Consider the following 16435-nt stretch of genomic DNA (forward strand, 5'->3'; position numbering starts at 1 on the left):
TATTTAAAACTCTCAACTTTGAATTTAAATCACTCCAGAGTTTCGCTCCTTCCGCTATCCTCTGTATTTGTCACCAGCGCTACAACTGATGTGACAATACATACACCTGGAGATAATTGCAGAGGGCATGAGAAGGATAAATGTAATAGTTTGGAGAAAGTTTTTGATGACTAAAAAGAAAACATTGGAAAATAAAATTGACAATGACATTGCCTAACAATGATCATTCACCAAATTGCAGAATTATTGTGACCTTTGGCCCATCATGTTTGGCTCTCCAAACGAGTATAATGACTTAGTGCCATTCCCTTATCTTTTCCCCATATCACTGCACATTATTTCTATTCAAGTAATCGTCTAATACCCTCTTGAACCTGTTCCACCACACATCAAGGCAGTCCATTTCAGACCCAAATTACTTGTTAGAAAGTTTTTTCCTCACATCACGTTTGCTTCTTGGCATTTACATTGGCACCCTCTTGTTCTTGATCTTATTATGAGTGGGAACAGTTTCTTTCTGTCTGCTCTGTCCAACCCCATCATGATTTTGAACATCTCTGTCAAAACTTTCGGTTGTCTTCCCTCCAAGGAAGACAGTCCAATCTTCTCCAATCTCCTCATAACTGAAGTCTCCTATCCTTGGAGCCAGTCTTGTAAATTTCTTCTGCACTATCTGTATTGCATTCACATCCTTCCTCGAGTGTTGGACTCAAAACTGTATACATTATTCCAGATGGGCCAGAATTTTATGGCTCCTTCTTTGGGCGCCTCCTCCCAGCAGATGCAGTGATCAATTTAAATCTTGGTCTAGCTTGGTGGAATGATTATATCCTGCCAGATGGGAGAGTCGTAAAATCCTTGCCTCGATTCCAGCTGAGGTCCAACTGGTATCTTCATGTAGAACAGCAGTAGGAATCCTTTGAAATAGTGTTCACCTGAGGAAAACACTAAAAAAAAGAAACAATCAAACACTTAATGAGACACTGCAGATGAATGAAGACAAAGAAAATTACAACACAGGAACAGGTCCTTTGGCTCTCCAAGCCTGCACCAACCATGCTGTCCGACTGAACTAAAACCCTCCATTCTTCCGGGACCATTTCCCATCCTGTTTGTGTATTTGTCCAGACACCCCTTTTAAAGCTCACTATTGTATCTGCTTCCACTACCTCCCCTGGCAGCGAGTTCCAGGCACCCACCACTCTGTGTAAAAAAAAAACTTGTCTCATAGATCTCCTTTAAATCTTGCCACTCATACCTTAAACCTATGCCTCCCCTTTGACAAAAATAAAAGGGGAAAATGAGGGTAAGAAAAGGGGCTTATTGCATGGAAAATAAGGCATAGCATGATGGAATAAAAAAAATGTAGACGAGAAATCAATAAGATAATTAAGAAGGCTGTGAAGTTACTTTATCAAAAAAAGATTGGCAAGTCAGAATGTGAAAAAGAATATGAAGGGATGGCCAGGCTAAAATCACAGGAAGAGCAAGCAAACAAAATGACAGACATATTACAAATAATTAGTTAGTTTTGCTTCAGTGTTTATGAAAAAAAAATCAGATGGATATGAAATGATGTTATTAAAATAAAAAGTATATTTAATAAACTAATCTGTCTCCAGAAGGATATAACTTCTAATCCAAAAGAATTGCATCATTGAATTTGAAAGAAGCTGAGCAAGGCATAATTGCACATAGTGAAGGAATAGTTAGAAAAGTAATGTCGAGCCAGAGGAATAGCAAATATTATATCAACATTCAAGAAGGGAAATGAAATAAATTTGGGAGAACTATCAACCAGGTCAATGACAATGGCAGTAGGAAAATAATGGAACCCTAATAAAGAAGATCATCGAAAATCAATCCAGAAACCAGATATGCAGTAATGAAGAGTCAGCAAAAGTGTCAAAGGGGGAAATCTAGTTTGACCGACCTCATTGAATTCTTCAACAATGTAATTGGATAATTAAAGGCAGATGTAATAATAGCAAATCTATCTAGATTTCTAAAGGCCTGTGATCAGTTGTCATATTAATGGCTAATGAATCCTTATCAGTACCTGGGGCCTTAGAACATGTAGCAGAATGAACAAATCAGCTGGCTGCATGACAAAGCGGAGTAGGAGTAAAAGAGCAGCCAGAGAAAGGCAGTTGAGATGAATGATATAGGGAATGCTTGACAGCTTTGAGGGAGAATGGAGTACAAAGTTAAGCTGATAGTCTTAAATGAGGGCACAAATGCTGGAATTAAACCAGATGCCATGTTTTTAGAAGCTGTATTTTGAATGTAATTCTAAGGAGCTCCACTTTCTTACTCCAACCTTGATGGGGAGAGTTCATATGAGAGGAGATTTAGAAAGTTAAAGAGAAGGAACAAGGCCATAGTGCAGGATAATGATACAGAAAATAGTAGTAGCTCGGGTGACAGGAAGGATCAGAGCATACAAACATTTGTGTACAAGCATATATGATCAGATTAATGAAAATTGACTTAAAACCAATAGGGTGCAAAGAGGGTTTGGATGAAGGGTGATTTGAAAATCCAAATATAAAAATAAAGATGAAGGGACAAGGAGAGAAGGGTCAGAAACAGTAATAACTTAAAAGAGAGTGAGACCCATCCAGGGAGTGGTAATTTTAAAAAAAATTAAAGTTGCTTCATCTGATTGCAAAGAGCGTCTGCAATAAGATAGATGAATGAGTGGCATAAATCGAGGAAAATGCTTTAGATCTTTCCTTCATTGGCCATATATATCTAAAGATGACCAAGGTTAGGAAATTAATATTCCAGGGTACACAACATTCGAAAAAGACAGGCAGAATGGAAATGGAGGAAAGATAGGCTGATAATAAAGGATGACATCAGGACATGAGTGGTAAAAGACCTTGATTCAGAAAATCAGGAGTGGAATAAAGGGTCATAGACATACAGATGGGAGCAGTTTATCAGTTATACTGTGATTTAATTTAGTTGTCATATACTGAATACAATGAAAAGCATTATTTCCACACTATACAGACAAAGCATACCATATACGGAAGGAAAGGGAAAGAGTGAAGAATATAGTGTTACAGTCACAGCTAGGATGTAGACAAAGATCAATTTAGTATGAGGTAGGTCCATTCAAAAGTCATGGCAGTAGGGAAGAAGTTGTTCTTGAGTCGGTGTGTGTCTTCAGACCTTTTTCTTTTTCCTGACTGAAGAAGATGGAAGAGAGTATTTCTGGGATGCGTGGAGTCCTTGATTATGCTGGCTGCTTTTCCAAGGCAGGAAAATGGGAAATGTAAACAGTGTCAGTGGGTGGGAGGCTGGTTTGTGTGATGAACTGAGCTTCATTCACAATCCTTTGTTGTTTCTTGTGGTCTTGGACAGAGCAGGAGCCATACCATGCTATGATCCAATCAGAAAGAATACTTTCTATGGTGCATCTTTAAAAGTTGGTGAGAGTTGTAGCAGATGTGCCAAATTTCTTTAGCTCCTGAAAAAGTCATGGTGCTGGTAGGCTTTCTTAACTATCACATCATCATAGGTGGACCAGGACAGGTTGTTGGTAACCAGGACACTGAAAAACTTGAAGCTCTCGTTAGAGCATTAAACATGAAATGATGAGCTTGTAACAGTGCTGGCATAATAGTTGTGGTGGACTTGAATCTTCAATTCGAATAGACCAATTACATTGGCAAAGGTGGCCTGGAGGATACGCTTTTAAGCATACTTTCATGACAGTTTCCTGGAAAAATATGTTGTGGAACCAAGTTGGGATGGCATTATTTTAGACCTAAACAGCACCATTTGCAAAGTTAATGAGGGAGAGCTTGCTCAGGTTAATTGAGTAAATAGACTAAAAGATCTGGTGACAAATGTACAGGAACTCGTTCACAAAGCTTAACAAATAAATATTCCATTGGAAAAACAAAAACAGAGCAAGACAGATCCATCCATGGATTACCAATGAGATTAACAATGATATTGGGTTAAAAGAAAAGGCTATCATTTTACAAAGAATGACAGTAAGTCTGAGAAATAGCAATGTTTTACAACCCAACAAAATGTCACCAATAAGTTGATAAAAGAGGGAAAAATAAAATGCACGTTAATAGCCAGGAATGTGAAAACAGGTTAAAACCACTATATAAAAAGGAAAAATAACTGAAGTAAACATTGGTCCCTTAGAAGCAGCAATGGGAAATGAAGAAATGACAGACAATGAACAGATATTTTGAGAGAGTCTTGGCAGAAGAAGTTGCAAGTCATGTACCAGAAATAGAAGTCAATTTAGGATCTAAAGAGTGATGCAGTGAAGGTAATTAAGATCATCAGAGGAAAAAGTAGTCAAGAAATTTGAGGAACTAAAATCTGACAACTCCTCTGGACCTGATGGCCAACATCACAGGCTTCTAAAAAGAAATAAAAGCAAAATACCATGGATGCTGGAAATCTGAAATAAAAACAGCAAAATCTGGTTAAACTCAGCCTGTCTGGCAGCATCTGTGGAGAGAGAAACAGTTAACATTTTGAGTCTGTATGACCATTCTACATAATTGAAGATGGACAGACCACAAGGGACAAGTGGTCATGTGAAGGAGGGGTGCAGTTGTTTTGGTGCAAGCCAAGGGAACCTAAGGGTGGTGAGATGGGGAGGGGCGGTCAAGATGTTGAGTTGCTTCTATGGGCTGTTGGGTCTTGTTCTGAGGTTTCCATGTTATGCTCTTAACTCTTGTACATCTGCCCTCTTCTGGAGATTATTTAAGTTCTTCGTCTCTTTAAGAAACTCTTTAAAACCAATCATTACCCAAGCCTTTATTTCCTTCTAATGCCTTATTTTGCAACTCAGCATCTGTTTTCCTTGTGTAACCATATGCAGTCAGTAGAACACCTTGGGAAGTTAAACATGTTAAAAATGCCAAATAAATACAAATAATATTCTTGCTCTTGGTATTGCCTGATTGGGGCAGACTAAAGGAATATTAGTAGGGATGGAGAGTTCTATGCAGGCTGGGATTAAAAGTAAAAATCCTTTTTTAAGGAATCACCTGTTATTTTTAGCTGGTAAGTTTTAAGTTTGATCACACTGCAATATAGTAAGGAAGGTTTACATTGGATTTCGTGGACATGATGTGCCAATTGTGACATGCGTAGTACTTCAGTAAGTATACTAAACAACTGAAATGAAGTTTTTCCAGTTTATAAAAACTGCTGACAAGTGACGAGAGAATTTGTTTTCATGTGATTAGATGGTGGAGAATTGCATATCGTTACAGCTGTGCAAAAATAGTGCCCTCACTAGAGTCCTCACTGCAAGCCAGATTCCCTCCTTTTTGGCCAAATGCAGATTTTTGCTTGCTTTCTTTAGATGCCTACTCAACTAAATATGTTCAATGAGTGCCAGCATCTTTTGGGATGTTCCCTGTGTGCGATATTTTAAAGCAAGAATCCAAGGTGTGAGAGAGAGGAGTAAGCATATGTGCGGGAGACAGAGTGAGACAGACATATTGGCAGGATATTGAATTGTGTTGCCTAACATTTAAACCTGACCCTGTCTGCATCCAGTAGCTATATGCATTCCCTGCAAATGCATTGAATCCAACCCTTGTCCTCAGAGTGACATCAATTTTTATTGGAAAAGTATGAAAAATACAATGTTTGTAATAACATGAAATAGTAGATGTTTCTCCGGTTATTTCTCATATTGTGAATTTAAAATATTTGTGCCCAAATTAGCTGAACTAAATTACTCAGTCATCTGGAATGCTTTGACGAATGACATTTATCAACAAATTTGCTTTAATTTAAAAAAAAGTTTTAATATTGCTGACAATTCATAATGGTTTCCTTAAAACATCTTTGAATGATGCACCACTTCTTGCTATTATAGGATATTACAAAATGATACTCTTACACACGCACACTCCTCTGTCACTCATGCACTTATGCCTCTCCCGCGCTTAACCCCCTCTTTCCCACACATACGCTTACCCCCCTCTCTCTCCTGCACATATGCTTACCCCTATCTCTTCCACAAATACACTTACCCCACTTTCTTTCCTGCACATACGCTCTCCTGTACATATGCTTACCCCTCCCTCTCTTGCACATATGCTTACCCTCTCTCTCACACGCATGCTTATCCCGCTCTCTCACACATATGCTGACCACCACCCCCCCCCCCTTTCTCTCTCTCTCACTCTCACACTGTCACATACGCTCATCCTCACAGACAAACACACATCCTCATGCACACAAGCAGGTGTCCTCACACACGCAAAACACACTCACTTTCCTCTGAGGCCCGAACCTCTTAGCCCAAACTTCCTATCCCCCGAACTGCACCGTTTCTTTCCCGAGGCCTCAATCCTACCTGCTCCTATCCCGAGGCCCTGCCACAAGTAGGCCACATGCAGCCTTTCCTCATTGTTGTAGCCAGTGCCCCATTTCTGGCTGATTTGACTCCTCCCTTGCCTCAACCATGCTGTTTGTTGCTGGATTTTCTGCCCAGCAACTGAGATGGAATATATCAAATGAGCCAATCAGAGAATGTCCATTAAGAGTACTGGATACTGCTCAGCTGACTAGTCAGCCTAGAAGTATCCAGTACACTCAAGCGGTCATACTCTCAAGAGGTCTTGCTCTGACCCATTTGATTTCTCTCATTATTTTTAAATTATGTGTATTTGAACCAGCATTTATCATTGACCACCAGCTTTGTCGGCTCGCTAGAGACCCTTCACGGGCCCCAATTTGGGACCCCCTTCTCTAGATGATGAATAGACAGACTTTGGGAAACTGATTCAAAGACTGGCATTAATGCAAAGAGTAATCAGCAATCTCTTGACTTTGAACTTTGTGTAAATTGAGTGAAATTCACAGAGATTTAAAGCTATATTACCCAAAAGAGAGGGGCTGTAAATCTTGATGGCTGATTTGGAACATGTTTTGGATTTGGAAAATCATTAATTTGTATAAATAATCCATTGGACATTGGTCGTCTGTACTGAAAACTTCAAAGTTTTAGTTTTAATATCGCTCTTTAAAGATTGGCAGAAGAAATTGAAGTTGAATATTAATGCATTACATTTCTTCTCCTTACAGAACCACCCATGCCAATTGCGCCACCCCAATTACTTGGTGTTGGCCCTACATACTTGCTGATCCAACTTAATGCAAATTCGATCATTGGCGACGGGCCTATCATTCTGAAAGAGGTAGAATATTGCATGACCAGTGGGTCGTGGACAGAAATCCATGCTGTAAATGCAGCAACCTACAAGTTATGGCATCTGGACCCAGACACAGAATATGAAATCAGAGTTCTGTTGACGAGGCCTGGCGAAGGAGGAACAGGGTTACCAGGTCCCGCACTCATCACCAGAACAAAATGTGCAGGTTAGTCCACTTCAGGTTAAAACTATCCAGCATTAAATGTATAAATTCTGTCATAAAGTGAACAGCAGGAATAAAGTAAACGTGTTACAGAATTGGAATAGTGAGGTAAATATGTATAATGTTGACACAACATGAAGAGTATATGTGCTGATAAAATTATTGCCCTGCAATGTCATTGATGTGACTACAAACACTGATGTCATAAAATGAAGCATTTGGATTTCATCGTAGCATAAGTGTTGATGAAGTAATGATAAATCAATATGCTGGAAAGGTATAGACTGGTGAGTCACCAAACAGCAATAAAGGTTTCCATGAAAAAAAGTTGAGTACAGATTGAATAGTTCATTTGAAATTTTTTAAACGATCAGATGTTATTGAACTATTGCCATTTCTAGGAGAGTTCCCTCCACATGGTACTTCTGTTTACAGACCAGGTATAAATTTGAGATATAGTAGAAGCCCAACATCCCTCTTCAGCCTAACTGCAGTACTGTATTTTCTGATACTCCTCATTTCTTTATGAGTTATGACCGTGCTGGGTTGTTCTTTGTTCTAAGCTGGCCCTTCTTTTATCTGCTGTTTATATTTTTGTGTCCTCACAAATATACACATGCATATAATTGTCAGAGATTCAACCATTCTCATCTGCAAAATATTTTAGAAAGTAAACAATACAAACTTGCAAATGTGTTGCTTCTGCTTAAAGCAATGTTTCCATTTTGTACTACCTTAAACACTTCTGTTCCCCTCATAAAACAAATTCAGTCCAAGATTTTGATACTGCACTCGCATTTAGTGAAACCGTACCAATACCCTTCTTGCATTCCAGAATTCAATGTCAGAAAAATAAATTTCACGTTTGCTTCTTTGTTTTGATTCCTAGACTGTACATTTCTTTCTCGCAATGTTCCCCACACCCCACTCAGATGCTGTTCTTGCCAAACCCCCCTCTCCCTTGTCTGGCTCTCTCTTTGCTCTCCGTTCTGTCTCTCTCTTGTCTCTGTATTTTTATCATTCGTCTTCTTCCTTTTAAACTGTAGATGTGCTTTTGTTCCCACCTCCCCAAAAACCCTCTCACAGCCTTTACTGATGACTTATTCTTTATTCAGAACTCTAAAATGTGGATGGAACTCATCACTTTTCTTTGCCCTTCCTTTTTTCCTGTACTCATCATTGAAATCTTCTAATAATGATTTTTTGATGAACTTTGTAATTTCCTCTTTTCAATCTTGGTGGTCTCTTTCTCTGGGTCTTTGCCTCTCTTCTCAAAAACAAGGCTTTGAAATAGCAATATTTGCATTTATTTCTAAATACCTAAACTATATAAGAAGGGCTATTTGGATACAAAGAAAGTTAGTTTACATTCCTGGGAGAATAATTTGACATCTCACATTCAGTTATTAATTTTTATGAAGCAATTTAATAGCAAACATTACTCCTTGAACATAATGTCATTTTGGTCAGTCATGGATTTTATGCTGACTTCAACTTTGAATTCCCACATTTTCACTTTCCTCAGTCATGTTGTTGACAGAAGTTGTCATAGTTTGTCAATTATTTTGCCCTGAGAAGACTTGGATAAATTTTACTCCACATACTTCTCCATAACTTCAACAAAGTGGATGATCTCTCTCTCTCTCTCTCTCTCATTTTGCCCATTAAACTTGGCTCTGACATTTGTTATTGGTTATTTTTCCATCCCATCAATGTAGCGTTGTGTTTTCCATAGATAAATAAAAACAATTTTTTTGTTTGGGTTTTGTTTAAGAGCTTGTGGCTTTGGCAGTCATAGAATTGCAAAGTTTTATGTTCAGCAGAAATTGACTTTTAGGTATAGGTTAGTGCTTCAAAATGCTGTCATGTATTAACGGAGGTCTCACTTGGCACCCTGGTATGGTCTGTCCTGATTCAATACTGTTTTATCAGCCTTGTCTCCTCCATCAACGAGTGCAGTTTCTGGTTTTAAAATTTGTGTTTGGTGCCTGAGCCTTTCCCGTAAGTCAGTCACACAAAGTCCTCGTCCTGCACACTCATTTGTTGCACAACTCTGAAGTATGAATTTGCAGGTCAGCACAAATTTTTACTCAACTGATTCATTTGCTGACAGGTGACCTTGACTGTGAGAGCACAAATGGTGAGGATGCATGAGGACCTGTTTGTTCTCCATACTCATCCCTTGGGTACTTTAATTCTTTGAGCCTAGTGCACAGCTACATTGTTAAGAAGTTCAAGGTCTGCATCTCCACTCCCTTGCTTTGTTAGGCTATTCCAGCCGCTTAGCATTGTTTGTTTGAAGAACTTTTTCCTGATACCTTCTATTTTGAAACTAATTTTTCAGCTTTATATTGATGATTTGAGGCCTGCTTCCCTGGGGTAATATATTTCTGGCTCTGTCTTATCAGTGGGTGTTTTAGGCATCCTAAATTTCAACAGACAAGCATCTGACTCCATCTGTTTGTCCCACTGCAAAACACATTGTGATCAACTTGAGTGGTCTTTTTGATACCAAATTGATCCTTAAACTCAGTATTATGTGAATCACCAAAATCACATTATTCCAGTTTCACAGCATCACCAAGCTTGTGTTTGCCTCGATTGTTGCTGAATTATCCTTGCCACCTAATGTGACCATTTCAGTTCTTCTTATTGTCTTTTCTGATTCCACACTACGTAATCTCCAACTAGTTAAAGATTTCATCCAAATCCTGTCCTGTATTAAGCTCTGCTTATCCATTACCCATGACTTCTTTATCCTTTATTGGCTCCTTGTCCTCCAAGACTTGTTTTTGTTTTCAGCATTAAGTTTCACATTTCATCTGTCTTTCCATTTGTGTAAATGTTTTATCGTAAAGTCATCTCAAGGTGACCAGCAGCATTCAGGGAATCAAATAAATCTTGCCCATATCTTTTCTTCCATCCCCCTTTTAAAGTGTCCGTTGTTGGCTTGAAAGCATTATTGTGAGGGATTGTGCCTAATTCAGAGAAGCCATTAAATTTGGTGGATGACTTAAAAAGGAACTGCACTTTTAAATTCTGAAAGTCAGGAGTGATGTCTCCACTGGTAAGAGTGTGCAAAGACTTGAGAAAATGTGTATCCATTGATGTTTTTGAGTTGACTATTGGATAATGTTTTTAAAACTATACTGTTCTTGTTTACAAGCATTGCAATTTTTGACACATCTCAAAGTTACACACAACTAGATTTGTTATTTGAAATGGTCTCCAATGTACTGAAGCGAAGTTCCTTCGATAAATTCAATATGACTTCAAGTTTATTATGCCAAGCTTATCCCAAGAAACTATGTAGTTCACTGAATTGCCAGATGTTCTTTTTTATTTTGTAAGAAAACATTTATAATCTACCAGTCACATAGGTTATTCAGGTTCAGATTATTAAAGACTTGTAGCAAGCCTAAATTGGATTTCACCATTCCATTTTTTACTTGATTGCTTAACTACATGAGTACACACTTCTTTGTGATTGAATCTCCAGCATTAACATAATTGAGAAATTTTTTAAGTGTTTCAGAAATTCCTTGTTTATGAGGGCTAGACCTTGCAGATTATTGAACCATTTTGAAGAATGATAAATTTTAAAAAAAACATTAAAATAAGAAACCATTAAAGGAAGAGGAAACCCACCTGCTAAAATATGGACTTGATGGAGAGCAAAACAGAGCCAAAGTTTCGGGTTAGTGACCTTTCACAGGGTCACAAATGGAAAGCTAACCCTGTTTTTCACTCCACACATAGTGTCCCACCTGAGCACTTCATTTGCCCCATTCCATTTATTATGTACTGTAAAATCTTTGACCTCACCCACTTTCTGGTTATTAACTTGCCTCCAATATTGTAACAAGGATTTCGCTATTGGTATTTGTATAGTTTATCAATTGTTTCATTTTTCTGTTTTTTTGTTTGTTCTTGGTTTATCTTTCTGTTTCCTACTGTGTCGGGAATGGCACAACTCCAAGGGATTAGGAGTTAAGCTTCTTGCAACATAATACCCAGCCCTTATCACCATAGTATTTGTATAACTTTTTTTAGGTTTCTGGTAAATAGTGACCCCCCAGGATTTGATGGTGATTTCAGTTAAGATTATTCCATTGAATGTCAAGGGGAGATGGTTAGCATCTCTTCTGTTGTGTTAGTTGTTGCTCAGTGCTTGTGTGGTGTGAATATTATTTGCCACGAAGTCTGGATTTTACTGTGTTTTTACATGGACCGCTTCAGTATCTGAGGAGTTGTGAATGGTGCTGAACATCCACACTTCATCCTTATGATGGAGGGAAGATCATTAATGAAGCAGCTCAAGATGGTTGGGCTAGAACTTATGCAGTGAAGTCCGGGGTCTAAATCTACTAAGTGAAATGTATATTAGCAATTTGGAGAGGTACTGAATTGAATTTGACGCTACCTCTCAGATATGCACACACTTTCTGTATTGAAAAACAGTATCTTATTGAGTCCACAATCCAGTCACATTAGCTATCTTGCCCTTCCATGAGATGCTCAGAAAATGCCACAAATGGTAAAAATGAAAGCTTTGAGCTTCTTTCTGGAAGTTGTCCATATTTCACAGCCATACACCAAAATGCTGAGAACACAGGCCTCAAACTTGCACGTTTTGAGAGTTGGCTAATGATGGTAGTTGTTATTCCCAATGTATGTACGAAGTATTCTATCAAGAGGCAGATTGTCTCTTACCTTGGACCCAAGCGGACTAATGAAGCACTCCCCGCAGAGTGCTATTAATCATTTCAAGTTAGAAAAATGGAAATTGCTCATGATACTCTGATCAGACTGCATCCAGCCTGAAAACATGAGTCAGTTCATGTTTCAAATATAAACCTCATCTTAGATACTTATGAAGTGTAAAAATAAAATATTTGCTTCATTTTAAATTGCTTCCTTGTTGATAGCTATATAGTAGCAGCCATCTGTTTAAGTGTTCATTCTAATAATTGAAGGCAATTTTATGTGTACTCTATAATTAGCTTGTAAGAAAGTGCTGCTTTCAGAATGGCGCAGACCTTCATGCTCTATTTCTTCTTCTTCTTCTTTCCGGTTTTTGGGTGTCAGTACTCATTCTTCAGAAGACAGGATAGGCAAGCTATCTGTTGCCACAGTACAACTCTAGATTGAGCAACAAGGAAATGAATGCCTGGAAGTATCAATGGAAATTATTCTCAATTTCTTTTTTCTCTCTCTGGGGAATTATCTTGGCAACGTTTGGTGCCTCCTATTCATGGAACTGGCTTGGGAACTTAAAAATTATTGTCAAGTGAATATTTTGTGAAAACATTGTCAATATAAGGTAACTTATCAAATATGTGACTCTAAGGAAGCCCAAGAATGTAGCCAGGCTCAGCATCCTAAATTAGAGCTGGTGCAGAGAACGATGCCTGTTAATACTCCATCTACTTTTTTGATTTTAATAAAGGGGAGAGAAAAAGCCACAGCTCACCACTATCTCTATCTGGATAATGGTCACATGCAAGACGAGAATGACCATACAGAGCTGTCCAAAGGTGAATGCTTTTGCATTTTGGGAATTTATGCTAAGTGTGCTGTTTTGGTATGATATTACCAGCCACCAAACCCAAAGTCTTCTATTAATTAGATATGCTTTTACTTGCCATATATTGAGATGATAGATATCAAGTTCAAACCATTGAACAGAACACTTTTGACACCATATTCCAGCTTACTCGCCATGTGATTCTCCTGGTCTTCGGTAGGAAGACTTGAAAATACATTGCATCAGACCATGGCTTACGTCATAAAAAAAATCAGTGTTTCAAGTAATGTGGGGTCATGCACTATTCTGGGCGAAGCAGTACGTGTTAGTCATTTTCCATTTTACAATCTTTTTGATATATATTACAGCAGAAATGCTATTCCTGAGCTTCCTATCAACATACATTCACTCTGGAAAATAAATGTACATACTGTTTGTAGTTATACGCTATCATTGGTCATTGCTTTAGTGCAGCTTCTCCACTGGCCTCAAGTATAGACTTAATTCCAAAGTGAATTCATTGGACAAACAATGCCATCTATTTCCTATTTTGAATGGTCATTTTTCATTGAACTGCACTGAAATTGTAACTTTCCTGCCCCTTCTACATCATCATACCTCTGTATTGTTTGAGAGAAATCAAAATTGTTTTCAGCCCAGTGGATCAAAGTGTGTGTCCCATACCTTGTGGATCAGGGAAGAGAAATCAACATTAACCCAGAATGCATAGTTGCAAACAAAACAAATCAAATTTTGTTGCTTGCAGTACTCTTGGAAATATGAAAACTGAACGGTAACTTACTAATGGTCTCCTGTGAATAGAACAAAAAGTAAACATTCTTTGATGCTGGGAACTAGAAAATAATGCAGCAAATGCAGGAAACAGAATATGCCTGGCAGCCACTTAAAAAAGAGATGGTAGGTATTAAAGGTAAAGGATATAAACAGCTAAACATTTTGTAATCATTTTTCTTTCTTTACAGAGGCTCTTTGACTTGTTGAATATTTACATTTTTTTCTGTGCCCTTTTCAATCTGTGCATAGTGCTTCATTTCCTCAAAAGTGCATTGGAGTCTAGATGCAGGAGTAGTTTCTAACAGTTCAAAAGTGATGTAGGCAAAATGAGATTTGCATTTCTCAGGAGGTGCAGAGATAGAATTCACCAGATTCAAATGAAACTAGCCCAAGATAGGAAACACCTTCAAGGATTTTGCATAACATCTATTTTGATTTTGCCTTGTAATTTCCTTCAGTAAAATAAGGAATTTAATTTGGTATTCAAAATCATGACTTGCTGCACAGAGGTGGAACAAAACACAAGTACCTAATTGGAATGAATGAAGTTTCAAATAAAGCTTTTTATAAAAATCAGTTCACACTTTGTAATTCTGCACGGTTTTGTATTAAATTGGCATGGGCAATGTTTAAATGTATTTTATTACTTTACTGTAATATGACCTTAAAAAACCCTGCTGTAAAGTTGCCTTGGGCTAAATTGAGTTATGAGACAATAATTACTCCTTCATTGCTATTTTGTATTAAGACTGAATATAAAATGACCCAAAGTCAAATGACACTTTTTGACCTTGATTCTCAAAATTAATTTTCAGTTTCTGTTTTATTCCATGCCTGTGTCTCAAACTATTCTTGCTCTCCTTTTCTTTGTTGTGACATCCAGTTATTAGCCATGTAGTTACCTTGAGGCAATCTACATAAACTATTGAAAGCCATGGTTTACCAGTGAAAATTAAAATCCCTGTTTCCTTCACCTCTGAGATGATGAAATCTGCAACAACCTATTGTTAGGGACTGACACGTGCTCTTTTCAGGTCTCTTTGGATTTCATATATTTTATAATTTGCTCAAGTTTAAATTTAAATTGAAGATAATACTGCTGACATGGGGCAAATAGCAGTTGAGGGGTTTGAACTAAACAACTTTCAATCGTCATTAAAACAAATGACTTTCCAGCAGTGAATGTCAGTGAGCAGTAGATTACTTTCTTTACCCCAGGCATTTTAAACCTTCTCTAGTGGTAAAACTGACATTGTTCTCATGTACATGTATTGCAGCATAATTGGAACCTGATAATTTCAACTCCCGCTAATGAAGTTAAACTATACAAAAGCTACTAGAATATGCACTGATTATTCTTGTAGCATTATGTGAAATATGTAGTTTTCCAAAGTTGTCATCTGAATTCCTGATTGTGTCTCACAGAAGTATTTTTATAAATTTGAAGTTGTTGTGTTTGGTGTTTTAACTTACTGTCCTGCAGATGTGGTTTTCTGATTTATTATTCGGTGGTAAATATTACTTCCATTGAGGCTCCCAAATTACATTTGTTGCTGAGATCTTTAGTTAACTTAAATAGATGTTTAATTAACATGTCACATACTGACACTGTGGTGAAAATCAATTTATTTGACTACTTCAGTTTATTTTGTTTTCCTAAGAGAAACATTCTTCAAAGATTGCAGACAGGGAAGTCAGTGAGCTGTTACACCAGCTTTAAATTTTTAAAACATGTTTGAGTTTAGCTCTAAGGTCACGATATTGTTAAAATACAAGCAAGAGTAGGCCATTTGGTGCAACAAACCTGTTCTGGCATTCAGTAAGATTTGATTGTAACCTTAAATCTACTGCCTGTCTGCCATAGCCCTAGACTCCCAATAGATTAAAAATCTGTCTAACTAGACCTTTAAAATATTCAATAACACAACCTCCACTGCTCTCTGTGGAAAAGAATTTCAAAGACTAACAACCTCTGTGAGAACTAATTCCTCCTAGTTTCTGTCTTAAATTGGAGACCCTTTAATTTTGAAAAGTGCCCCCTAGTCTTTGTTTCACCCATGGAGGGAAACTTCTGCTCAGTGTCTGCCCGAGTGAGCTTCCTTTGAGTAAGGAGACCAAAACTGTGTCAACTACTCTGGATGTGATCTCACCAATCCCCTGTATGGCTATAGGAAGACATCCCTACTTCTATAGGAACAAGAGTAGATCATTTGGTTCCTCAAGTCTTCTTTGCCATTCCACTAGATCCTGGCTGATCATCTATGTCAATACCATCTTCACACATGCTATCCCCATATCTCTTCTTTAATTGGTAATCTAGAAACCTGTCGTCCTCTGCTTTAAGCATACTCAATGACAGAGTTTCTATACAGCCCTCCTAGGTAGGGAAACCAAAGACTTAAGCACCCTTTGATTGAAAAACTGCCTCCTCCCCTTGATCCTAAATGACCTACCTCCTATTCTGAGACTGTGTTCACTGGTCCTAGACTTCCCAACCAGGAGAAACACCCTTCCTGTATCCACCATGTTGAGTTCTGTAGAATTTTGGACGCTTCAGTGAGGTCACTTCTCATTCATGTAAGCACAAGAGAATACAGGCCCAGTCTCCTCAATCTCACTTCATATGACAATCCTGTTATCCCCAGTGTTAGTCTGATGAACCTTCGTTACATTCCCTGTGTGACTAGTATATCTTTCCTTTGTGCGTGTCTTTGGTCTCCTTACCAATGCTGC

General features: G+C 37.9%; 1 protein-coding gene across 9 annotated transcripts in view; it reads left to right on the forward strand.

Moving 5' to 3' along the window:
• ptprk (protein tyrosine phosphatase receptor type K) overlaps window positions 1–16435 on the forward strand; it is a 610212-nt gene that overhangs the window by 309480 nt on the left and 284297 nt on the right. For all 9 annotated transcript variants that reach the window (XM_080192477.1, XM_080192478.1, XM_080192479.1 and 6 more), the window contains exon 7: window positions 7090–7383. In XM_080192477.1, coding sequence (XP_080048603.1) covers window positions 7090–7383 — 294 coding nt within the window. The remainder of the gene's footprint in view (window positions 1–7089; window positions 7384–16435) is intronic.

This window comes from Carcharhinus amblyrhynchos, chromosome 7 (assembly GCF_965287045.1).
Source record: "Carcharhinus amblyrhynchos chromosome 7, sCarAmb.v2.hapA, whole genome shotgun sequence".
NCBI lineage: Eukaryota > Metazoa > Chordata > Chondrichthyes > Carcharhiniformes > Carcharhinidae > Carcharhinus > Carcharhinus amblyrhynchos.